Source organism: Balaenoptera ricei, chromosome 3 (assembly GCF_028023285.1).
Source record: "Balaenoptera ricei isolate mBalRic1 chromosome 3, mBalRic1.hap2, whole genome shotgun sequence".
Lineage (NCBI taxonomy): Eukaryota > Metazoa > Chordata > Mammalia > Artiodactyla > Balaenopteridae > Balaenoptera > Balaenoptera ricei.
In genome coordinates, this window is record NC_082641.1 from 154,663,859 (window position 1) to 154,690,572 (window position 26,714).

General features: G+C 39.2%; 1 protein-coding gene across 1 annotated transcript in view; it reads left to right on the forward strand.

Annotated features, from left to right (window-relative positions):
* The window catches only part of LOC132363422 (ELKS/Rab6-interacting/CAST family member 1-like), a 120,209-nt gene extending 101,554 nt beyond the window's left edge, over positions 1–18,655 (forward strand). Inside the window, 5 exon segments of the mRNA XM_059919124.1 lie at positions 144–281; positions 1,544–1,684; positions 2,629–2,769; positions 8,481–10,632; positions 18,596–18,655. Of these exon segments, the coding sequence (XP_059775107.1) occupies positions 144–281; positions 1,544–1,684; positions 2,629–2,769; positions 8,481–8,774 (714 nt within the window). The 3' untranslated portion in view covers positions 8,775–10,632; positions 18,596–18,655.
* The last annotated feature ends 8,059 nt before the right edge of the window (positions 18,656–26,714 follow it).

The following is a 26,714-nucleotide window of genomic DNA, read 5'->3' on the forward strand; positions in this document are numbered from 1 at the left end:
CTTAGGGTTAAATTACTTCTGCAGAGCACGCACTGACAACCCTGATCTACCTGTTTCCAACTTAAAATGATTTTTATTGTGACTGTTTGTATTTCTCTGAATTTCCTTTTTTTCCCCCCCTTAAATGTGTGTGCACAACTCAGATTGAAAATCTCCAAGAGCAACTTAGAGATAAGGAAAAACAGATGAGCAGCTTGAAGGAGCGAGTCAAATCCTTGCAGGCTGACACCACCAACACTGACACCGCCTTGACTACTTTGGAGGAGGCCCTTGCCGAGAAGGTGGGTGACTGGCCCAGACTCCTCACAGACACATTTCTTCTGCCTTCTCATTAATCTGAAAGTCACTTTAGTGCTGAGACTTGATAGAGGAGACAGAAGAAGTCGCTTTGGCAAAAGGGAAAAGAGCTGCCTGTACTGTTGCTGACGTACCCAGTGTAAGGGAAAGAAGATTCGTTTTGTTGTTGCCAATTTAAGCACCTGTTGCTAGGCAGGATGGATTCCGTACTGGAGGGCAGTGGCTGAAGTTTCTAAAGAATCAGCCATGTGCTCCCTGTTTACTATCTTCTTTTTATGTGTATGGTCAGCTAGAATTCGGTGATGTGGGAATGTCGGACGCTGACCATCAGGAGGCAACATTAGTTCTCTTTTACTGTGCCGCATTGGGATCTAATATATTCATGGGTTTTAGTTATTAATACAGTGTACTTGCTGTTTTTCTAGTCGTGGCCTTGCCACTTCATTTTGCCTTCATGAGCAAACCTAGTTTTTACAGGAATGGTTGACTAAAGAAGTGGCCCAACATGACAAGTGTTAATGTCTTGGAGGAGGTTTAAGGACTCTTGGTGGGGCATTTTAATTGGATTCTTCTTCTTCTTCTTCTTCTTTTTTCTTTAAGGGATAGGGTTACTGTTCCTTAAGCCTCTTGGACTCAGAATGTTTCAGGCTTCCTGCCCAGGGATCAAGGCTTGATCCCCGAATATATTCAGAAATAATACCCATAAATATACTTAAATTGCTTCAACTTTCAAACTTCCTGAGTATCTGTTGACAGAAGTTTTAATGGTTTCTCTTTTCTTTATCCTCCTTTATGCTTTAAGCTCAACAAATCATAATCTCTCCAACCTCCTCCTGTTTGCTGTGTGAGTTGTGAGTTGTTTCCATTGCTTTGTAGGCAACATGTGAATTATATATAGAAAAGAAATATTTGCTACTTATTGTCCTTAGGGTATATGTATAAGTTTTTTGTTGCTTGGGATTTGAATAAATGAGATTATTCCAAAAGAATACTCTAGGGACATCTAATACTAATTAAGGTTATAGGAAAAGAAACCTAGGGGAATCAAAAGAACAAAACCAGATGTATGTTAGGGCAAGATAGGTTGGAAGGTTGAATTCTTCACAAGGTCAATTATTAACGACCTATCACTGTCTTTTGAATGGAGGATGGAAGTGTGAAATTTTATCAGCTAGAAGCTGAATTGCAGTCATATGATAGAAGTATGAAAGGAATTTTCTCATGTATTGATGTACTCTCTTATCAGGAGCGGACAATCGAACGCTTAAAGGACCAGCGGGACCGAGATGAGCAAGAAAAGCAGGAGGAAATTGATAACTACAAAAAAGATCTTAAAGACCTGAAAGAAAAAGTCAGCCTATTGCAAGGCGACCTCTCAGAGAAAGAGGTCAAGATCACCAAAATGGAATTATTTGGTTTGCTTAGCCAGTGCATTGTGTGTATATGTTGTTGGTGTTTACATAATGCGTATAAAAAAAGGGTCTGTTGGAAGATTTAAAGAATCTTCTTATAGCAGGGATTATTTCAGGAAGCTCTGCAGTGATATAGTAGATGGAATCATTTCTTTCCTAAGTCTTACCTCTTACCTCTTGCAACTGTTATGAGTTGGCTTCTTACTTGCTAATGACGTTTTACAGATCCTAAAATAACAGTATTTCTCCAGTTACATTTGGAGAAATATTGTGCTAATGGTGAGAAAGCTGATAGACGAACGTCATATGCACAAGGAGGACAGTTTATTTACATCAGCTCTTAACGATCACCTCAGCATTGGCAGAGAAATCTTAAATGATTGTTGACCAATTAGGTGACTTAATAGACTTTGATATTACTTTTGAAGAATCTTGTCAATGTCACCTAAATAGCAGAAATGCCTAATGCCTTGTGATCAGATAATAATGAGCTTTAGGGACATTCTCAGGGTTTTCTTTCTAATATCTTTAGGAAAATTCATGGGAATTTGTGTTTCTAATAGAATGTTTCTTCCAAAATTAGAAGAGAAGAAAAAAGTCAGTGTAGCTACTAAGGTTGACTGCTTACACTCACAAAGCTTGATCTACTTCCATTTATTTTGTGGGAATGGATATGTATTGGTAGAGCTCTTTAAGTCACTATTCAGTTGGTATTTCTTGGGAATTCATTCTGTTTTAGTTAGAACTTGAAAGCCAGAGCTAATGTTGTTGTTCTGTATTTCATGTTCTTGAAGTGGAAATATGTCAGTATATGCTAATGGAAAGAAACTACAAACCACCAGGAAAATAAATTTAAGAATTTAAATCTCCATTTTGTTAATAAATAGTATTTATTCTAGATGTATGTTGCTTCTTTTAGGCTTCACTCTTGGATCTGAAAGAGCATGCTTCTTCCCTGGCTTCCGCAGGATTGAAAAAGGACTCACGGCTTAAGACACTAGAAATTGCTTTGGAGCAGAAGAAGGAAGAGTGTCTGAAGATGGACTCGCAGTTGAAAAAGGTTAAAGAAAACTTTTCCAATTTCTTGCTTTGCTTTATTTATTTTTTTTAAGTTTCTGCTTTATAACAAAGTGAATCAGCTATACATAAACATATATCCCCATATCTCCTCCCTCTTGCATCTCCCTCCCATCCTCCCTATCCCACCCCTCTAGGTGGTCACAAAGCACTGAGCTGATCTCCCTGTGCTATGCGGCTGCTTCCCACTAGCTATCTGTTTTACATTTGGTAGTGTATATATGTCCATGCCACTCTCTCACTTCGTCCCAGCTTACCCTTCCCCCTCCCCGTGTCTTCAAGTCCATTCTCTACATCTGCGTCTTTATTCCTGTCCTGCCCCTAGGTTCTTCATAACTTTTTTTTTTTTTAGATTCTGTATATATGTGTTAGCATACGGTATTTGTTTTTCTCTTTGTGACTTACTTCACTCTGTATGACAGACTCTAGGTCCATCCACCTCACTGCAAGTAACTCAATTTCATTTCTTTTTATGGCTGAGTAATATTCTATTGTATATATGTGCAACATCTTCTTTATCCATTCATCTGTTGATGGACACTTAGGTTGCTTCCATGTCCTGGCTATTGTCAATAGAGCTGTAATGAACATTGTGGTACATGACTCTTTTTGAATTATGGTTTTCTCAGGGTATATGCCCAGTAGTGGGATTGCTGGGTTGTATGGTAGTTCTATTTATAGTTTCTTAAGGAACCTCCCTACTGTTCTCCATAGTGGTTGTATCAATTTACATTCCCACCAACAGTGCAAGAGGGTTCCCTTTTCTCCACACCCTCTCCAGCATTTATTGTTTGTAGATTTTTTGATAATGGCCATTCTGACTGGTGTGAGGTGGTGATACCTCATTGTAGTTTGGATTTGCATTTCTCTAATGATTAGTGATGTTGAGCATCCTTTCATGTGTTTGTTGGCCATCTGTATATCTTCTTTGGAGAAATGTCTATTTAGGTCTTCTGCCCATTTTTGGATTGGGTTGTTTGTTTTTTGATATTGAACTGCATGAGCTGCTTGTATATTTTGGAGTTTAATCCTTTGTCAGTTGCTTTATTTGCAAATATTTTCTCCCATTCTGAGGGTTGTCGTCTCATCTTGTTTATGGTTTCCTTTGCTGTGCAAAAGCTTCTAAGTTTCTAGGTCCCATTTGTTTATTTTTGTTTTTATTTCCATTTCTCTAGGAGGTGGGTCAAAAAGGATCTTGCTGCGATTTACGTCATAGAGTGTTCTGCCTCTGTTTTCCTCTAAGAGTTTGATAGTGTCTGGCCTTACATTTAGGTCTTTAACCCATTTTGAGTCTATTTTTGTGTATGGTGTTAGGGAGTGTTCTGCTTTCATTCTTTTACATGTAGCTGTCCAGTTTACCCAGCACCATTTATTGAAGAGGCTGTCTTTTCTCCATTGTATATTCTTGCCTCCTTTATCAAGAATAAGGTGACCATATGTGAGTGGGTTTATCTCTGGGCTTTTTACCCTGTTCCATTGATCTGTATTTCTGTTTTTGTGCCAGTCCCATACTGTCTTGATGACTGTTCTTGCTTTGCCTTAAATAACAGCATAGTAGAAAACTCTATAGTGTCCATATGGAATAACTTACCAGTGGAATAACTTACCAATAATCTCCTAAAATTCAAAATACCATTTATACCTTGATTAATTCTCTTGGCATTCTTACCCTATTTTACTTTACTCCTGAGAGTCCCCAAACTCTTAGAAAATTGGCAATTCAGAGTAAGATTAAAATATGCAGCTCCTTTGTAGATGAAATGTAAGACCACAATGTAAAAATCTCAGTTATCTGATATTTTTCTTCTATTAGCATTAGGCTTCCTGGAAAGAGATAATTTAACAGTGATAGTCACCCATACCGGTGAATATTAGAATTTGGTACAGGTATTTACTATCCATTTCATTGATTTACACCTCTCTAATATTTATATGGCAGTTTGTGGTTTTCAAAGCACTTTCATACTTATTATCTCTGAGTTACCAACTCTGATTAACTGGGTCCAGTTCATGTGATTACTGATGAGAAGGGGGCCCAGCCTAGTCTTGAGACTTGGTGGTGTTCTTTTGACATATATTGGGTGTGTTCAGCATGAACACCTTGTGATGAATCATTATTTAGGGTATGCCAGAAATGAAGTCATATTCTTAAGCTAAGGAAAGGAAGAAAATCCAGTAGCTTAAAGTTACTTTTGAATAAGTAGGAAAATGCTTTTTTTGAGGTTAACTAATTCAGATTTGGTAATTGACTTTTTTCCCCCTCACTAAAGAAGTGGAGGTAATTTTCTATTTAATACTGGAATATTGAAGGTAAGACTGTTAGATGTATTTAGGATTATGAAACTGAGCAGTAACTGTCAAGAGTAATAAATGTTATTCACTAATATTCCAAACTCGCCTATTTATGGCAATCCCACATTTTCTCTTTGTTTATTTTTAATCTCCTTGTTATGATACTTCTATAGCTGGCCATTTTTATGATCTCTTAAACTTTGTGTTTAGGTTCATGAGAAAAAATAAAGTTATCTTTGGGTAGAGGACTTGGTGGCTTCCCCCTCCTCTGATTTATTACTTGTTTTTCTGCTAATTGCCATTTTACTTTTCGTATTTTCCCTTCTTTCATTCTGGACAACTGTAACTTTTCATTTTAATTAATTAGTGATGTTTTCCTATTACACTGCTCCCACAACGCCCTCCTCCAACCTAAATATAGGTTGCTCTAGAGTTTGCAATATACATTTTCACTCTTTTCTTTTTCCTCAGCTTTTTCAATGCCAAAAATTGTAGATATTTAAGGTGTACAACATGATGCTTTCATCTATGTATGCATTGTGAAATGGTTACCACAGTCAAGCTAATTAACACATTCATCAACCTTAAATAGTTACCTTTTTTCGTGTGTGTGGTGAGAACACTTTTTAAAAATTGTAGTATAATTGACATATAACATTTTATTAGTTTCTGGTGTACAACATAACAACTCAATATTTGTATATATTGCAGAATCATCACCACAGTAAATCTATTGAACATCCATCAATATACATAGTTATAAATTTTTTTTCTTGTGATGAGAACTTTTAAGATGTATTCTCTTAGCAACTTTGACATATGCAGCACATATTTATAGTCACCATGCTGTACATCACATCCCCAGGACTTACTGTTTTGTAACTGGAAATGTGTACCTTCTGGTCCCCTTCACCCATGTCGCCCACCTCTGACTCCCCACTTCTGGCAGGCTACTGGTCTTTTCTGTGAGCTTGGTCTTTTTGTTTTTGTTTTAGATTCCATATATAAGTGCAATCATAATGACATTTATCTACTCTGTCTGACTTATCTCACTTAGCATGTTCTCAAGGTCCATCCATATTGTGGCCAATGAAAAGACTTTCCCCCTTTTTTATGGCTGAGTAATATTCCTGTGTGTGTATACATACATACATACGTACATACCGCATTTTCTTATCTATTCACCCACTGATGGACACTTAGATTGTCGAGAACACTTTTTAAGATGTATTCTCTTAGCAGATTTCAAGTATGCAACACAACATTGTTAACTAGAGTCAATATCCTATACGTTAGATCCCCAGGACTTATTCATCTTATAACTGAAAGTTTGTACACTTTGACCAACATCTTCCCATTTCCCCACCCCCAGCCCCTGGCAACCACCCTTCTACCCTCTGCTTTTCTGAGTTCACCTTTTTCAGATTCCACATTATAAGCAAGATCTTCCATGTTTTTAATATGTGGCATTTCCTTCTCATTCTTCTTTGGAGTGTCCATTTTTCTGCTTACATTGCCCCTCTACTCTTGGGTGTTGTCTCCTTTTCCCCTTAGCGCCTTTAACTATTTTTTAAAAATATTTATTTTTTTTTTGTCTGTGTTGGGTCTTAGTTGTGGCATGCAGGATCTTCATTGTGATGCGCGGGCTCTCTAGTTGTGGCGCACGGGCTCCAGAGCGCATGGGCTCTGTCGTTTGTGGGATGCAGCCTCTCTAGTTGAGGCGTGGGGGCTCCGTAGTGGCGGCGCGCGGGCTTAGTTGCCCTGTGGCATGTGGGATCTTAGTTCTCTGACCAGGGATCAAACCCGTGTCCTCTGCACTGGAAGACGGATTCTTAACCGCTGGACCACCAGGGAAGTCCTGTGCCTTTAGCTATTTATCATACTTACTTTAAATTCCCTGTCTGGTAATTCCAACATCTGTGTCAAATATATGAGTCTTATTTTTTACTAGCAGGGGCGAGAGTGGGAGAAATGCCCTTTCCCCAGGTAGGACAAAGCTCTGTTAAAATTTTTACTCCTGAGGGTCTGTCTTTGGATAGAGTACACTTTGGGCATATTTCACAATTGTTACTCTTCCCCTCCTGCAGCCAGAACCACAAGGGGATTTTTGTTGGCTCTTCACTGTGAGACCCTGGTGTGGTTCCTGGATTAAAGCCCATGAAAGTATGGGCCCCGCTAAAACCGCCGGCCCTGGGACTTTCCTCACTCTTTTGCTTGTACGTCCACACTCAGCCCCCAGCAGTTCCTTAAAATTACCACTTCAGTGTTTCTGCTCACAGCTTCTGCTCCAGGTGAGCAGATCTCAGCTTCAGCTCTGTGGGTTTGCCAGTGTCTCTTGATGTTGGAGGGGTAATTTTTCCTGTGACCTCAGTTCTCTGATAGGTCCTAGAAAACTCATTGATTTTCTGTTTTTCAACTTTTTCTTGTAAAAATAGTAGTGATGACTTCTGAGTTTTTTACATGTTGGAACTGAAGTTCCAGTAGCTTCCCGTATGGAACAGGCCTACTCATTCTTGTTTTATGAAGGTATTTGTATGAATTTTGCTGTTTAGAATAAAATCTAAAATAATAATATAATAAAAACAATTTATTAATTATATTTGGGAATCAGCTTTAGTTTTATTCATTAACACATAACTGTTTATGGAATCAGTAAGTTAACCTATGCCCAGGAATTTGAAAGTAGATCACAGAGATCTTAATTAACAATATACCTGTCTTATACAGCTTTTTCAGTTCTGCTAGATGTTGAATGAATTTGACTATTTTACCATGTCTGTTTCTAAACTTAATTTATATTGGAAATTGCCTTATTGAAAATAAAAAACCCTTTGACTTTAAAAAAATGTCTTAAAATAAATGAGAGCATATTTCCTAATGTAAGATTGAGATAAGAGTCTAGTAATAAAATGTAAGACCCAGAATAATTGTTAAATATCATATTTCAGATTTTATCCCATTCTAGTAGATAAGTGCTTCCCTAGCATTATTACATTTTAAAAGCAGGGCAGTGAAGTAAGTCAGACAGAGAAAGACAAATACTGTATGATCTCACTTATATGTGGAATGTAAAAACCAAAAACCAACCAAAAACTGAACTCATAGATACAGAGACCAGATTGGTAGTTGTCAGAAATGGAGGGCTGTGTGTGTGTGTGTTTGTATAATGGGTGGAGGTGGTCAAAAGGTACAAACTTCCAGTTATAAAAAAAAAAATGTAACTGTGTAGTGATATTTTGTCTATGTAATATTTAAGCAGAGAAGAACCTTATAAATTGAAGACTAGCTATTAGATGTTTGATAATCCCCTGTTGAAATTGGAGTATAGGTGGCTTTTGGGGACATGGTTTGCCCACTGCCACTGTATGTATATCTGATAGAATTTGGACATTTTCTTTGTAGGCACACGAGGCAGCATCGGAAGCCAGAGCCAGTCCAGAGATGAGTGATCGAATACAGCAATTGGAGAGAGAGATTGCCAGGTACAAAGATGACTCTAGCAAGGCCCAGGCAGAAGTTGACCGCCTCTTGGAAATCTTGAAGGAGGTGGAAAATGAGAAGAATGACAAAGATAAGAAGATTGCTGAGTTGGAAAGGGAAGCTGAAGAGGCACTCTCTATGTTAGAGAGGTTGAAGGATGGTTTTAAAACTATGTACTTTTCGGGACATATTTTTCCAATATATCTGCCTCTCTGAATTTACTTTATTACCTACTTTTTATTCTAAGTCAGTGTAACCTCACCGTTGCAGTCTCTGAATGGCAACACGGAGTGGGAATAGATTGGGAAGCTATAGACTTCAGCATCATTGATTGGAAAGAGAAAGTATTCATTGATTAAGAAGTTAAAGTTTTCTACTGGCTAATCAAGAGAGTGCAGATAGCCACTTGCTCTCTCATTATTTATTTATCTGTTTAAGGAACAAATGAACCTCAAGTTTAAGGAGTTAAAATTTTTAATTGGTTTAGACCTTTTATGTTGAGCCGTTGCTCTTTTGGGCTGTGAATTTTTAGACTCTGTATTGTGGAGAAGCAAGCTATTACATTGGTACATAGGTCAAATTTAGAAGGAGGGACATTTTGAGGACAAGTTAGGAGACTTGGATGTGATTTTTTTTTTTTTTTAGGATTGATTGATTGATTGATTGATTGCTATGTTGGGTCTTCGTTTCTGTGCGAGGGCTTTCTCTAGCTGCGGCAAGTGGGGGCCACTCTTCATCGCGGTGTGCGGGCCTCTCACTATCGCGGCCTCTCTTGTTGCGGAGCACAGGCTCCAGACGCGCAGGCTCAGCAGTTGTGGCTCACGGGCCCAGTTGCTCTGCGGCATGTGGGATCCTCCCAGACCAGGGCTCGAACCCGTGTCCCCTGCATTGGCAGGCAGATTCTCAACCACTGTGCCACCAGGGAAGCCCTCTGGATGTGATTTTTTATTGAGCTCTGACTTTGACTTCTTCAGAATGGGCTTTGTTTAAATAGAACCAGCCAGATAGCTCTCTTGGAATTTTCTTTGCCTTTTTTTCTTGTTAGGGTATTTTGTACTAAAGATAAAGCGTATGCCTCTTGGCCTCTTCCTTTACACCATGTATTTAACATAAATTCACAAGTGCATAGAAATAGTTCTTCCAGTAGAACTGCATTAATCACTGTATTCTGAACAGTCAGAGAGACTGGCAGTGACAGAATGAAGTCATTAATCCGTGTGACTCCTTTGAGCCTGATTCTTAGAAGTATTTTATTTTCATGCTCTTGATTGTTGGGAAGTAGTAGACTACTTTCATAAGTTGTTTACTAAGTTTTAAATTTTTAGGATATTGGTAGACTTGATATTTTCCCCTAGAAGTAACTTTTTCCTCTTGTTCTGTACCCATAGAATTTTGATTTTCAAAAAACTAAAGGGATAAAGTCCAACCCTCACAATTCTTCTTCACTAAGTTGAAAGTGTGAATGAATGAGCTGATCACCTACTCACTTGTTTCCTCTTATTTTGATATTAACTCTATTCATGTTTTCTGGTCTGGTTCTGGATAAGATGGGTGGATAAAGTTCTTTAAGTCAGAATTAACAAATTATCAGAGTCTCAAGATTAGATTATGTATGTTTTTTGTACGTCTTCCCTGTTTGCACTGCATCTTTACCCCCAGCACACGTGCACGTGCACACACACACACACACACACACTCTCTCGTTACATACTTACATAAGTACATGCCTTTCTTTGCTTTTGTGTCACCCTGAAATCAACAGCAGTACTTCATAGATGTAATTTATTTTTATTTTATTTATTTATTTTTTGAAATCAGACTTTTATTCAAATTTTAATTTCATAGATTTTAAAATACGATACTTCTGATGGATTAGTGACTTCCCACTAAATGTATTTCAGTGTTTCAGAAAAGAAATTTCTTGATAAAGTTTTATTTTTCAGTTTGATTTTTTTGTGTTAGAACTCTGCATTGAAATTATTGCTTGCTATTCCAGATACCTTGCTTGAAAAATGTTTCAATTCATTTTTGGACCCAGTACTGATTTGGGGAGATGGACGTGATTTGAACGAGAGTAAGAAATAGAATTAAATGTATATTTGATATCCAAAGCACACCAGATAGCTTTTATTAGCCACTATATTTCTCACATTTTGGGAAAGAGTTGTAAATGATCTGTTCTTTCCAAAGAATATTACTTATAAATTTGAACAAGTACTATAGAATTTTGTCCTCTGGTCATGTAACATTGTAATCTTATTTTAAGATTCGACGCACAGTTTCCTGGCTACCAAGAAGAGAAACAGTTTTAAAAACTCAGTTGCTACTGGCTTTGTCATTTGTTATTGAGCAGCATAGTTTAAGATGGGAATAAAAGATGATTGGAATTATTTTATGCCTTTTCTTCCCAGAGTTTTAGTACTGAGCTGCGTGTGCGTGGCTGCTGTGTTTCTTACTAACCGTTTGCTTCTTATGTTGCTGTTCCACTGTTTCCTGGGTGTGGGTGTCTGGCTCCCTGTCATTCATCATCTGAGTTTCGTCACCTTTCTTTTGGCGTGTCTTATCCTGGTCCTATTCCATTGGGGTTTTGGTCTCTGTGTCTGTCTGTGTTCATATCCCTCTTGGCCATGCTGTTTCTCAGAAAGCCAGCCTCCCGCACTTTGTACCTTCCACGCCACATTTCTGTCCCTGCACCGTCGGGGGGGTTTGTTTGGGACTTCCTGGGAAAGTGAGTGTTAAGTAAGGCTACAGTTGTGTACTCGAGGAGTTGCTGCTGCCACTCTTGCTGCTGCTGGGGCTTGCTGGGGGTTTTGCTTGATCAGAATTAAAGACCAGCCGGTTATATATCCAGTTGAACAGTACCTCTTAGGTCCATTGCTTGTGGATAAAGTATGTGTTCTCTCTGCTAAGATTCTGATATTGTTGGATATAATTGTCTTATTCTTGGTTTCTAGCCCATCTTTTATGTGGTGGTTCTTTTGCTGGAGTGCCCTTTAAGTAGTAGCCTCTCAGGCGATGCAGCTGTAGTGCCACACCCTGATTCAGGAAGTAGCATGCATTTTTACTGGGTGTTCAGCCACCTTCTAAGTGCAAAAATGACAGCAGAATGTTATCATTGAACTAAAGAAAATTCTTATTATTCTTTTAAAATTTCCTAGTACTTATGTAAGATTCTCCAATATTAATAGGTTTAGATTAAATCATGAAGAATTCCCAGACTCATTCTTTGTGGTCTTGAGAAAAACAAATAGTCCCTTACACTGCTCTTCCAGAACAATAGTAGTTCCTGTCAGATGATTTAGTGTTGTAGCAGTGTCTTGAGCTACTGCAATTTTAAAACGAGGATTATGTAGGCCTACCCATACATCTGCAAATACAAAATATTTTTCCCAATTAAATCGAAGAAGTACTATTTCTAAATTTATATTCCGTACTGTGGTGTGTATCAGTTGGAGTTCAACCAGAGAGGCAGAACCAGTAGGAGAGATACATACATATATTTATATATATATGATACATATATATCTGTTTTATTACAAGGAATTGTCTTGCATGATTGTCAGCAGCTGGCTAAGCGAGTCTGAAATGTGTATGGGAAAGCTGTCAGGAGGAGATCACCTGCAGGATAGAACTCCCGTGGGCATGGGCCAGAACGGTGGTCCGCAGGCAAAATTTCTTTTCTTTCCTTGGGAAACCTGCTTTTAGGGCCTTCCAAAGAATTGAGATAGCCCACTTCGATTATCTGGGATAGTAATCTCCTTTACTTAAATGGATTGTAGGCTTTACTTATATCCGCAAAATACCTTCATAGCAACATGTAGATTAGTGTTGGATTAAGTTAACTGGGTGCTGTAGCCTACCCAGGTTGACACTTCAAGAAAGTCATCACCTGGCGGTTCTGGATAGTCTCCACAGATGATTTTAAGGGAGAAAATAATAGTAAAAACAAACCTAAAGATTGACGTGTTATATAAGTAGATTGATTTCGATTAGCATGAGGAACCCAAAATGTAAATTGAATATTTCTCTTCTCAAGTGAGCATATTATGGTTTCTATTTAGATGCACGATGAATAGCCTTTTCTTTGGCATAATGTTTAAAATGTTTAGTAATGTAGGCTGATGAAATTCTGATAGTAGTATCTTTTCAGACTCCTGAAAGAATTGCTTGTTGTCTGCTCTTTCACTCATGTCCCTTTAGCTAAATACCCATGCCATGGCAGTATACTGGGAGCATTATCCCCCGTGCATAATTTTGCTTCTGTATTTGCTTTATTACCTTTTTTTTTCTGATACAGAAGCACTAATGAATCTGCAGAGTTTGGTGTTTGCACTAGAAATCCTCAATTTTTACTCTAATGTGAGGTTTATTTAAATTACATTCAGCATCCCACTTAGAAACTTTTATGTTTGGAGAATGACACCCATCTTCTGATTTTTCACATAATTTAGGTATCAAGGATTGCCTTTGGTTTATGAAAGTTAGGAATTTTCAGTGATGTAAAGAATAATAGAATATTATTGTATAACTTAAATAATTTATAAGAAATTTGGATTTACTGTATTTCCTGATTTGTGGGAATATAAAAACTGGAATTTTAATGGATGTAGATTTCATTTGGGGTTGTGTTTTGAAATTTATAAGAGGGATTAAAAGATGAGAAGAAAGGACATGTTTTCTTAGACATGTTTAATCTTTGAAAACCCTAAAGTTCTTTTTATTCCTTATTCCTTTTACCTGGTTACTCTCCCTTTAAATATGCATCTCTAAAAACACTACTGTTAGTAAGATTTGTAGTTATCAAGCTCTTGAGAATAATAGCCAATCTGTGAGTTTAGTTTTTCTCTCCGTAACTCACTCTCCTGTTTGCCACAAAGTATATACCCTTTCCTTCTTCATTAATGAATGAATGAATTTTTCTACTTATGAAGGCTCTTATTTGCTGGTCACTGTTCTGGGCTCTGGGGACACAACAGGGAACAAAGCAAACAAAATCTCTGCCTTCCAGGAGTTTATCATCTAGCCTCAGAAGACGAAAGCTCCAGCAAGGAGCGGACTTTTCCTCTGTAGGCAATGCTGGCAGAGGCGTTCTTCCACAGCTTGCCGGTACCTAGAAATTTCAGTGAGGAGGTTTCCATTTGCGGTCTGGTTGAGCTCTCCTGGGAAGTCATACTTAACATACTCAATTAATGTGTGCCCCAGGATACAGAATTATTACGGAAAAGGGGCTTCTTGTTGAACTTCAGACTCTTAAGTCTGGTCTTCTAATTTTTGTGACCAGTATTAAATGATAATGGCTTGAGAGGTTGTTTGGATAGAAGGCTAGCAGGTTGTTTTGGATCCTAGGCTCCTAATTTTAGGTCCTAGAACTGTAGCGTAGATGGAGATGTAAAATGGAGAGGGAAAGCCAGGATAGTGTGCTGCTACTGGTACTATTCTGACAAAGGCAAGAGAACCAGGAATCAGTGTTGTTATTTACATACATACACACACACACACACACACACACACACACACACACACACACACACACATATGTATAGGTACATAAGCACATTTTGGGGCCAGTCTCGTAAGTAGATTTATATTAGGTTTTTATTAGGAGGAAACTTAGTTTTTCTGCTTTGTGATGGTTGCTTTCATTTTCTTTGCTAACTGTCTTTTCCAGACCTCATCTAGAACTATTAGTTCTAGGCTTTTACATCATGATTAAACTTAAATTTTGTGGACTAGCAAGAAAACTTAACCTGTGTTTATAATGTTTCCAAGGGAACTACATTCTGGTTTATAAACAGCTGGCTCTATTAAACAACTGGTATATGATGTATTCATAAGATTTGGAGCTGCTTGATTTTTTTTTTTAAAGCAAGGGTGTTCCCAGTTTGCTCAGAATTCAGGCTCAAGGTAGTTAGCCCCTGAATTAACTGTCTAAATTGCTACAGCAGTAACTGTTAACCTCATTTTGGTAAGTGAGAGGAATCTATACTTCTGTAGTTCAAGATCAACATAATGAACTGAGCTTGAACACAAAGAATGGGGTCGTTTTCCCATCATGCCGGGAGTGAGATTTAGTCTGTGGTGTTATTTGCACGCGTGCATGTGTAAGAGAAAGTACTTCTCTGGTGGTATTTGGAGAATTTAGGGAAGATAGTTGCTAGGCTTATAAATCCTCATGGCTCGAGGATATGACCTTTTACGTTTTTTTATTTGCTTTTAAAGCTTACTAGTACTTGAAATTTTATGTAATGAAAATGGAGTTATTTTTATTTTTTATAAATCTTTCAAAATGTGTTGGCAAACTTAGAGTTTACAAGATATTTCCAACTTTTGGTCTGCTATTAGTAGATTTAACTCTTTGTTTTCTTTAAAACTGGGCTTTAGAATTAGGAGATGAATGCTTTTTTGTTATCTGCTTTTTCTGAGTAGTTTCTCTTTGACTAAAATTTTCTTTCCCCTTATTCATTTGTGGGGATTTGACCCCTTTTAATTGTTATCTTTTTTTGGGGAAAAAAAAACCTTTACTGACCTCTCTTAGGTAGTAATGTCTCTTTCCTTTTTTTTTTTTTTTTTTGTGTGTGTGCTTTTGTTATAGTATCTATCACATTCTGTCCCAGGACTGTACATTGTTGTGGGCCCAATAAATACATACATTAAAACATAGAGACACAGCTCCTTTCTCATTTTACTGTCTAATCATCCCACATTTCTTCACTTTTATCTTTCCATCCCCCGCACATTCAGACCGTTGATCAAACAGATGGAGATTTAATAGTCCCTTATACCCTTGTTTGTTATATTGAATATATTTTTATATTTGTTTCTTCTATATGTTTGTAATATGTTTACCATTGCCCATATACTTTTCTTTCTGTAAAAATATAAGTAAACGCATATGCATTAAATATTCTTATTTAATATAATTCAGTAGGATTACTTTTCTATCTGCAGGTTAAACAAAAGTATAGATAACCTCTCTCCTCTTCTGTCACAGTGAAATACCAATTCTAACTTGTATTTTTACATTTTAACATCACTGAAACTGGGATACGTGAATCAATAATGGCGTGATTTAATTGGTATATATTTTTTTATTTCTTGGTAATACATAAAGTAATGGCACATCTTCTTCCTTTGGTGAATTGATAGTGAAGATGTGCGCAAAGAGAGTGAATAAAATTATTTCAGTGACTGGGGGTGGAAGGAAGTATTTCCAAATTAACGTTATCTTCTCATGTATTCCATTTTAAATGTGTGTAACCAGATGAATATGTTTACTATTATCATTAGATATTTGACTGTTTTAACTGCATCCTGAAAGTTTATTTGCTTAGATTGACCTAAAATTTTTGTTGACATTTTCCTTTGGAAAGTGGGTTTTATGTTTGTGATTTTATATTGGTATCACAGTATATTCAGGCATCTATGGCACAGTATAACCTGAGAATATAAACCTACATATTTAATCTTCATATTTGTAAATATTTTTTCTGTAAAGAAATCCCGAATTGATCATTCAGCTTAATGTCTTCAGAAATCTCCCATAGGGAAATTAATATTAAGCTGTATATAGATTTGGCGTAAACTAGTATACAATTCATAAGGAAAATGGTTCCTTAAAGCATTTCCTTACTTTTAAATTTATAGTCATGTATCTTTGATCCACGAAGGACAGTGTTGGTGAATGTGGTCTTGACGTAGCTGGAATAGAGGAGAAATGAGTGTGGTGACTGTGTGTGCTTTCTTGAGGGAGAATGGGTTGTGTTTAAAAAAATGAAAAGAAAAAGGGAAAACGAGATGCTGCGACTGTTGTAACGGAAGGCGACTGGTTCTTTATCAGATCCTGCTGGCTTCAGCTTCCTTTCTGGGGGTGGGGGGGCCGCTTGTTTCTTCCTTCTTCCTCCTAGATGAATTTCACTGATTTCATTTAAAAGAAGAATAAATCACACCGCTTTACATAGTCAGTTCTATTAGGCCATCTTCCTAAAGTTTCTTGTGGGCACAGCACCTTATAATTTATTACAGTCTTGATAGAAATTTTGATGGTTACCTCAAGTTTTTACTTGACCCTGGAAACATTAGAATTATATATAGTTATTCTATATGCAGATTTTTTTTCTCCTAAATTTATTTTCCCAAGAGCTAAAGTTTGATGCCAAAGTGAAATATGACTCCTGAACTGTAAAATAGTAAAAAAAATCCTTAAGGTTGCTCACTCTCAACAGGAATAAGCTTAATTTTTCTTTTTTTCAGGGATTTTCTCGTGTCTCATATAAAACTTTGCATCTATATGAGATTTCAGTGAGTGTCATCATTGATCTAAAATTATTCTAACGTAATGTGTCATAACCAACAAAAATAAAAAAGAGCATTGGGAACAGTCATTTAGATAAATGATTGGCCTCTCTTTGACTTTGAACATTGTCTGCATTCTACACTGTTTTCCAAATGCCAAAGATCCGTGGATTTTTGTAGATCCCTTCAGGAGTCTGTAAGCATCATAGGACATATAAAGTATGTCCAGGAGGTGTGTCAGCAGACCTACATTCCTCTCACGGATCCACCACGTATTTGCTGTGTGGTTGTGAGGAGTTTTGTTTGTCATTTTGTTTCTCTGTTTTTCATCTATTTATCTTATGTGATGGCGATCATAAATCTTGTTATCCTTGCCTTTCATTATTCTGACAATGAGTTTTAAAAAACTCTCGTTTTAGTACTGAAATATTAGAAAACATTAAAGTGCAAGTTGAAATGGTGCTTGCATTCAAGAAATAAACTTCTTGTGTTAGATTCTTAAAGTAAAATTTAGATCCTGAAGGTGAGCTGGATGGCACTGGCTGTTAGAAGTCTTAAGTATTTGGAGGATAATATCGATACTACTTTCAATGAAATTGATTAATTTTTAAAAAGGGAAAACTGCCTGTTGTTATGAAAAGCAGTAATGAACCTCAGGGGCTTCGTGCTAAGGTAGGAATATGAATCATGGCTACTTTGCATCTCTTTCTGCTGAGCAGTATTGGAAATGAATTGATGTTTATAGAGCCATATAGTCTTCATTATTGCTTTGAGATTGCGCCTTTGGGGGTGGATTTGATAGATGTGGAATGAGAAATAATGGGTGTAATTAAGGAAACATTATTTTCACATTTGAGAAAATTATTTCAAAATTTTCCAAATGAATTAGAGTTCTGTTTTCTACAGAATAACTGAAGCTGTCAGTGTTTTTCTACTTTTGCTCCTGGATGACTTGGGTCTAAGACATGGACTGGGGTGGGTAAAGGAGTTGTCAGTTCTAAGATGGGTGTGTCTAGAACTAAGCTGACTGACGTTGTAGGATCACAGTTAGCTACTTAAACGAGAAGGGGAGCAGCTAGCCTTCTTCTCTTTTCCTTTGTGTTTAAGAAACTACTTTTTTTCCTGCCCTAGGAAATGGTAAATTTTAGACAAAATTTGTTCTTTTAGAAACTTACATTAAGGTACAGTGGTGTAATCTAATATGAAAATACACTTGTTGAAAATCTGAAATGACTAATTTTTGTTGCCAGTGCAGAATCTGTGTGACTCCTTTCCCTTCTCTAATCCTGTGCTTTATATTTTGTCTATGTCTGTGAATAATATTATTTCTGAATATCGCCCTCACTAAGTTTTTTCTAACGTTCTCTTTCACACTTTCTTCCTGGATTTGTTGTTTCCTTCAGTCTCACCTCAAGGTCAGTATGCTTGTCCTAAAACAAAGATATGTAACAGAACATTGTATACTAACGTTGTCTTGAATTCCTATAAGCAACTGGAATGATGGAACTTATCCCAGGAATGAGATGTCTAGAAATTCAGTTATGAGTGCAGAAGATGTCATGAATCTTAGATTTATCGGAAGAGTGGATTCACGGTTCTGTGCTTCAAAAGATAGTGAGAGTGGTCAGAAAGCGAGAATCAGACTGACCAGGTTTGGACTGAGAGAGAAACGAAGATGAAAGGAAGCCACTAGAGGAATGAGGAGGTGAAAAATATTGCTTTAATTTTATTCTATTTTCATCCAGAGACATTCTGGCTGTTACAGGGAAGATTAACCAAGATGGCGGAGTAGAAGGACATGCTCTCACTCCCTCTTCGAGAGCACCAGAATCACAACTGGCTGCTGGACAATCATCGACAGGAAGACACTGAAACTCACCAAAAAAGATACCCCACATCCAAAGACAAAGGAGAAGCCACAATGAGACGGTAGGAGGGGGCGCAATCACAATAAAATCAAATCCCATAACTGCTGGGTGGGTGACTCACAGACTGGCGAACACTTATACCACAGAAGTCCACCCACTGGAGTGGAGGTTCTGAGCCCCACGTCAGGCTTCCCAACCTGGGGGTCCGGCAACGGGAGGAGGAATTCCTAGAGAATCAGACTTTGAAGCCTAGTGGGAATTGATTGCAGGACTTCGACAGGACTGGGGGAAACAGAGACCCCACTCTTGGAGGGCGCACACGGAATAGTGTGCACATCGGGTCCCGGGGGAAGGAGCAGTGACCCTGGGGGAGGCTGAACCAGACCTACCTGCTAGTGTTGGAGGGTCTCCTGCAGAGGAGGCGGCTGGCTCTGTTTCACCATGGGGACAAGGACACTGGCAGCGGAGGTTCTGGGAAGTACTCCTTGGCGTGAGCCCTCCCAGAGTCTGCCATTAGCCCCACCAAAGAGCCCAGGTAGGCTCCAGTGTTGGGTTGCCTCAGGCAAAACAACCAACAGGGAGGGAACCCAGCCCCACCCATCAGCAGTCAAGTGGATTAAAGTTTTACTGAGCTCTGACCACCACAGCAACAGTCAGCTCTACCCACCATCAGAGCCTCCCATCAAGCCTCTTAGATAGCCTCAACCACCAGAGGGCAGACAGCAGAAGCAAGGAAAACTACAATCCTGCAGCCTGTGGACCAAAAACCACGTTTACAGAAAGACAGACAAGATGAAAAGGCAGAGGGCTACATACCAGATGAAGGAACAAGATAAAACCCCAGAAAAACAACTCAATGAAGTGGAGATAGGCAGCCTTCCAGAAAAAGAATTCAGAATAATGATAGTGAAGATGATCCAGGACCTCAGAATAAGAATGGAGGCAAAGGTCGAGAAGATGCAAGAAATGATTAACAAAGACCTAGAAGAATTAAAGTACAAACAAACAGAGATGACCAATACAATAACTGAAATGAAAACTACACTAGAAGGAATCAATAGCAGAATAACGGCAGCAGAAGAACGGATAAGTGACCTGGAAGACAGAACGGTGGAATTCACTGCTACGGAACAGACTAAAGAAAAAAGAATGAAAAGAAATGAAGACAGCCTAAGAGACCTCTGGGACAACATTAAACGCAACACCTGCAGAGCTGGTGCCCAGGCAGGGTGAGCTCTGGAGGAGAAGGCTTCCAGAGTCCCCAACAGTCTCCGCACGGTGGCCCATCCGGTACCAAACACCTGCCACCCACAGCGAGAAGTCCCAGAAGGGTTCGGGCTCTTTGCCCTTGGGCCAGGTTTCTCCACGGGCTGGGCTTGCCTGTGGCCCCCGCCCCACCCCCGCCCCCGCCTGCCCTTGCTCTGTGACACGTACAATGGAATGTCACAGCACCAGGCTGAGCTGTCCAGTGCGTGCTAGACCTCGAGAAGAGTTAGAAGCTAGGGAGAAGCTCTCCCACTTTCACTCTCTTTTCTCAGATCAGGCAGGCAGCAGCTCTGATATGGAAGCTATGGACACCACACCTCCTTCCCAGGCCAGCATTGTCCATTCTGCCCCTGTTTTCCCCGGCCCCCCATTTACGGCTTCGGCTGCCACTGGTCATTCAGCAGGCTGCACCTCTGACCCCGAAGCTATGGATACCACACCTCCTTCCCGGGCCATCACTGTCCATTCTGCCCCTGTTTTCCCCGGCCCCCCATTTACGGCTTCGGCTGCCATTGGTCATTCAGCAGGCGGCACCTCTGACCCCGAAGCTATGGACACCACACCTCCTTCCCGGGCCGTCACTGTCCATTCTACCCCTGTTTTCCCCAGCCCCCCATTTACGGCTTCGGCTGCCATTGGTCATTCAGCAGGCGGCACCTCTGACCCCGAAGCTATGGACACCACACCTCCTTCCCGGGCCGTCATTGTCCATTCTGCCCCTGTTTTCCCCAGCCCCCCATTTACGGCTTCGGCTGCCATTGGTCATTCAGCAGGCGGCACCTCTGACCCCGAAGCTATGGACACCACACCTCCTTCCCGGGCCGTCATTGTCCAGTCTGCCCCGTCTCCAAGTAGAACCACTACCCATTTCACACCGCTGTTCCAAGTTCTGGGAACACACCACCCAGTGGTAGCAATGCCTCAGCCCGTGCCTCGACTCAGTTACCTGAAACGCCGGCCAAAAGATAGACCAACCTTTCAAAGTTATGACAGAAAGCTGAGTAAGTTTTACGCTTGGAATTGCAATTACTATTATTAACAAGCACAACTGTAGTGCTTAGACTACAACAAGTACTATTCTAAGTGCTTAGCAAATATTAACTCACTGAATCCTCATAATGGCAACCCTGTAGGTATGTAATATTCACCTTTTTTTGGGGAAACTGAGGCCCAGAGAGGTTGAATAGCTTGCCTAATGCCACACAGTAAGTAGGTGGCAAAAACCCAGGACTAAAACCAGACCGTCTAGACTTTCATCACTTTGCTGTGTCACCTTATTATAAGTTGTGGTTAGGGAAAGGACTAAACTGACAAGACTCTGAACTAGAGAAGGGAGAAATGAGAAAATGGGTGATCCTAGTAACTAGAGAGGATTTAGGCTCAGAAATTTCTGGTGATGAGACCCGGAAGAACAAGAACTTGGTTGGAATATTAACTTGGGATAGTATCTGAATCCATCGAGAAATGGTCTTGTTTTCTTTAAAATTTAGAAAGGCCAGTTGGATGAAGATGAATTGAAAAAAAATGTAGAAAGGAAAAGAGGAAGGTGCCTTAAGTGAGACATAACCTCTTCCCTCTAAGTACTGGGGTGGGCATCCTGTGGGAAAGGATGGAGCTCTCTCTACCAGGTCTGTCACCAGGATGAACAAGGAGAAACATGGCAACCACTGTACTGGTGTTGATGATCCCTCAAAACCAAGGCTTCAGTTTCCGAGAACGACCTACAGTAGCGTACCTACCATGTGTCAGACATGCCACCAAGTGGGTTTCCAGTCACACATTTTAATTGTAGAAATAGTTCCTATGAGGTACGCATTAGTTTCCTAGGGCTGCTGTAACAAATTACTACAAATGTGCTTGCTTAAAACAAAACACACTTATTTTCTTATGGTTCTGGAAGAGAGAGGTCCAAAACCAGTTTCCCTGGGCTGGAACGAGGAGTTGACAAGGCCGTCCATCCTCCTTCTAGAGGCTCCAAGGGAGAATCTGTTTCCTTGCCAGCATTCCTTGACTTCTGGCCACATCAATCCAACCCCAACTTCATCATCACATTCTCTTTGGAGTAAAAACTCCCTCTGCCTCTCTCTTATGAGAATACCAGTGGTTACATTTGGGTCCATCCAGGTAGTCCAGGAGAATCTCCCCATCTCAAAACCCTTACTTTCATCCCACTGGCAAAGTCCCTTCTGCCATTTAAGGTGACATTCACAGGTTCTGGGGATTAGAATGTGGACATTTGGGGGCAATGGTATTATTCTGTCTACTACAAGGTAGATACTATTATCTTTCTCAGATGCAGGAAATGAAGTTGAGGGAAGCAATTTGTCTCAGGTCTACAATTTCCAGAGGAGAGATTTAAATTCTGCCAGTGAGACTTTAGGACACACTCTAAACAACTTTAATCTGTGTCCTGAACTACAGCATAATCCTTGGTGAAGAGTCACACTTGGGTATCAAGACCCAATTGAATACAACACTATGTACTGTCTCACCTTTCACTTTATTTGCCTGCTGTATTCATAAGTCTTGCCCAGAGCACAAGAGTTCAGAAAATTGTTATGCAGGTTTACTAAGAGAACGCATTTACTGTTTGATGTGCATGGAGTAATGGAAGGTTTTTTAAAATAGAATATGCCACCAAGTAGTGTTATCACCATTTTACACATTTAAACAACCAGACAACAACAACGAAAAGCTACAGATGCAAAGGTGTCAGGGACATGTCTAAAGGTTAACTGCCAGGAAAAGGGCTGGAACCAGATGCCAGATGCCCAGGCCTGAATTCATCCTGTCCAGTCCTGATTAAGCACCTGTTCAGACGGCTTGTGGCTCATCACCCAACACCTGAATCTTTATATCCCAGCTTCAAGACGGAAATTAGCCGAGGGATCACAGATATTGTGCTAATCACTAATTCGTAATCTGCTATCCCCATCCTTTGTGGGACAGAAGTGGGCACTTCTAAAATCCTTTTCTGCTTGAGAAAGAGCAGAGCAGCCTTTGCTCCTCTGGCTGTGGCCTACTGTGCTTTGCAAAGGTGATTTGGCAAGTGCAGCTGCAAACCCATCTCCAATATCACACATCTATGGAAAATTCCAGTCAGGTTTTGGACCCAGTCACAGTACATTTTCCTGAGAATCAGTAATGATTTGCTGAGGATCAGTAATGCTCTCCGTATGCTGGCTGACAAGGCCATGACCTCTGCGCTTACTATACTCCCTTTGTCAGCTCCGCTCTGACACAGTCGTCCGCGGGATTCCTTAGGAATATTGGAGGTATTTAGGCACAATTTCAGGGGCCGCTCTTGCCTGTTTCCTCTCATTTCTTAATCAACATTTCCCAGTTGAGACTATAAATAATTCAACTTGGGTGGGTTATCAGAGGCATTCTTCCCTACTCTACTCCATTTGAATCTCTGTGCTCTTCAAGTTTCACATACGTGGCATCACATATTTCCCATCATCGCTGTTTTCAGCAGTCAGGGCTACATAGGTCATTGGCAAGTTCATTAGCCTTTCCATTTCCTTCCCTCTTGACTCTTTAAGAGTGATTTGCTAAAGACTGTCCGCTTCGATGTTTTACAAGGCTCAGTGGTACAGAGGCAATATTGGAATTCTGCCCTGGAGAAATAGACATTCTGTTCATTGTTCTCCTCTTATAGAACAGGAAAGAGATGCATCTATCACACAGTTACTCAAGGTTTCTCTACTTGCATTGCCAAGGATCTTCATAAGACTGGTAATACTCACATTTTCTGTTGGAAGGTAAGTTGCATTCCATAAAATTAAATCCACACCATATGAGAACTTTAGTCTAACCTCTCATCTATTGATTCATGAGGTTTGACTCACTGAGATTTTCCCTCCTCATACTATTGTGAAGAAGAGGAATTGTTGGCCAAATCCATGGTCAAATATTTATATTTGGTTTCCCAGTTTGTCAGTTATCTTTATGTTTGGGTTGCCTTTTGCTGTGCAGAATTCTTTAATTTTTATCAAGTCAAATCAACTCGCCTTTTTCTTTATGATATCTCAGTTTCATGTTCTGCTTAGGGACAGACTTCCTCATAACAAGAGTATGATTTCTCATCCTATCTTACAGTCTTCTAGGTATTTGTTTCTTGCAATGGAATATTACCCAGTGTATGCTACACATGCAGTCCTCGCTCTGAACAGTTTGCCCATGCATGAATTTCAGTTACCATGATTTAGTTAAATAATCCCAGGACCACAACAAAACCATCATATTTCAGTTACTGCCATGTTAACTGTGAGGAAGGGCATAAAGTACAAACTTCACAGCTAGTTCTTAACTCCACAAATCACCCGGGATATGACAGATGTGTATCATGGTCAGTGAACAATCAGGTCCCTTCTTTCAAAGTCTGTAGGTGATTGGTCACTGTGCATGTTATTCAGTTCACATACAGACAGCAAGGTCCATGTATTGCTTAGAATTGAACCGTTTAACCTTCAAGTATTTTGGAATTTTCCAGCTTTGTTTTTGTTCTTGACTTCCAGTTTGACCTCGCTGCAGTCTGAGAACAGACTTTATATGATTTCTGACATTTTAAATTTGTTAGAGTGTGTTTTATGGCCTAGAATGTGGTTTGTCTTCGTGTGTACTTCATGTGAGCTTGAGACAATGTGTATTCTGCTGTTGTTGAAGTAGTCTGTAGATGTTTATTATATCCATTTGGTCGATGGTGTTGCTGAATTCAGCTATGTCTGTACTGATTTTCTCCCTGATGGATTTGTCCATTTATGATAAAGCGGTGTAGAAATCTCCAGCTATGATAGTGGATTTATCTCTTTCTCCTTGCAGTTCTATCAGTTGTTGTCTCACGAATTTTGATGCTTTGTTGTTAGGCACATAAACATGAAGAATTGTTATGTCTTCTTGGAGAATTGACCCCTTTATCGTTATGGAATGTCCCTCTGTGTCTGATAATTTTCTTTGCTCTGAACTCTGCTTTGTCTGAGATTGATACAGCTTCTCAAACTTTCTTTTAATTAGTGTTAGCATGATGTAGCTTTCCCCAACCCTTTACTTTTAAGCTATATGTGCCTTCATATTTAAAGTAGATTTCTTATATTTGGATCTTGTTTATCGATCCTCTGTGACCATCTCTGTCTTTTAACTGGTGTATTTATACCATTGGTATTTAAAATGATTATTGATATCATTGGATTAATACCTACCATATTTGTTACTGTTTCATATTTATTGCCAGTGTTCTTTGTTCCTTTTTTACATTCCACTCTTTTTCTGCCATTTCTTGGTTTAATCAAGCATTTTATATGATTCACTTTTCTCTTCCTTGAAAATCCAGACACGATGCACTGGTGAAATTCACTGCAGTACATAGTCCTTTAGAGATGTGGTGTTATAGAAGCATTGCATAGTCTTATGATTAGGTCTCAGTCTTACAATGAGCATGTGCTCCTCAGCTATGAATGTCACAAGTGCCTCTCAGTATTTTCCCTCACCTTAGGTGAAACACAATGGCCGGCAGGGGTCACGGTAGGATATTTCCCTTCCCGCAGGTCAGTTAGGCTCTGACAAAACCCCATAGGTTAGGCCTCTGGTAAAACAGTTTCTCCTGAGCGCAGGCCTTATGAAGAACAGCAGAATGCTCTGGTGTATTTCAAAATTGCTCCTTTCACCCTCCCCCTGCCAGAATTCCAAGGGGATTTTCCTTTGACCTTCACCTGGTAGTCACAACCTGGTAGAGCTCAAGAGACAAAAGTCGCAAAAGGATAGGGGCTTCCCTGGAGTTTTTACCTCACAGACTTTTCCACACAAGCCTCCAGCAATCCTTCAAATATAGTTCAGGTTTTCCTACCTCACCATTGCTTTCCACAGAGATTTCTGCTCTTGGGTTTCTGTTCCGGTAAGTTGTTACTCTCTGTATCTGCCATCTGCCTCTCCAGTTTTGGGCACGGTGATTTTTCCTGTGACCTCACTTCTCTAATGAATCTAAGAAGAATTGTTGATTTTTCAGTGTGTCCAGATATTTACCTGTTAGGACAGAGTGGCAACTTCCAAGCTCCTTCCTTGCTGGACTCAAAACTAGAAGTCTCATAAGTTTTTTACAGTGGAATAAAACATGTTAATTTTCAATACTTCTAATGTTTTAGGTTGCACTGTACTAACTAAATACAAGATTTACTAATTTTTTTAAGTCTATCTATAACTTTATAACAAACAAGAAAGTTTCTGGTGTTTTTGTCAGAAAGATTTTAAGGTCATAGAACAATAATATTTTCCCCATCAATCACTGAGATCAACTTTGCACAGTTCAGCTTCTATGATCATTTTTATAGCTCCACAGTGAAGACAGCCTGTACTTTATTTACCCTATATTTTATTTCTCACATATACATGGGTTCCTATTCTGCTTGAATAATCTACTGATGTACTGTTACAGCGTATTAGATTCTTTTAAACTACTGAAATTTGGAGTGTGTTTTGATATTGGATATGGACATTTCTTTCCTCATTCCAACTTTATCCTACTTGAAAAAATCTGCTTTATGGTGATAAATCCCTCTTGATCATAATGACTTTTTAAAAATGTGTTGCTGGAATCTATTTGCTAATATTACTTAGAACTTAAGATCTTCAAAGAAATGTGCTTCTCGTTACTTTTTGGGTAAATTTTCCATATCTGATTTTTGTATTAGGACTCTTCTAATTTTTTGATACATTGGAAAATAACTGATGTCTT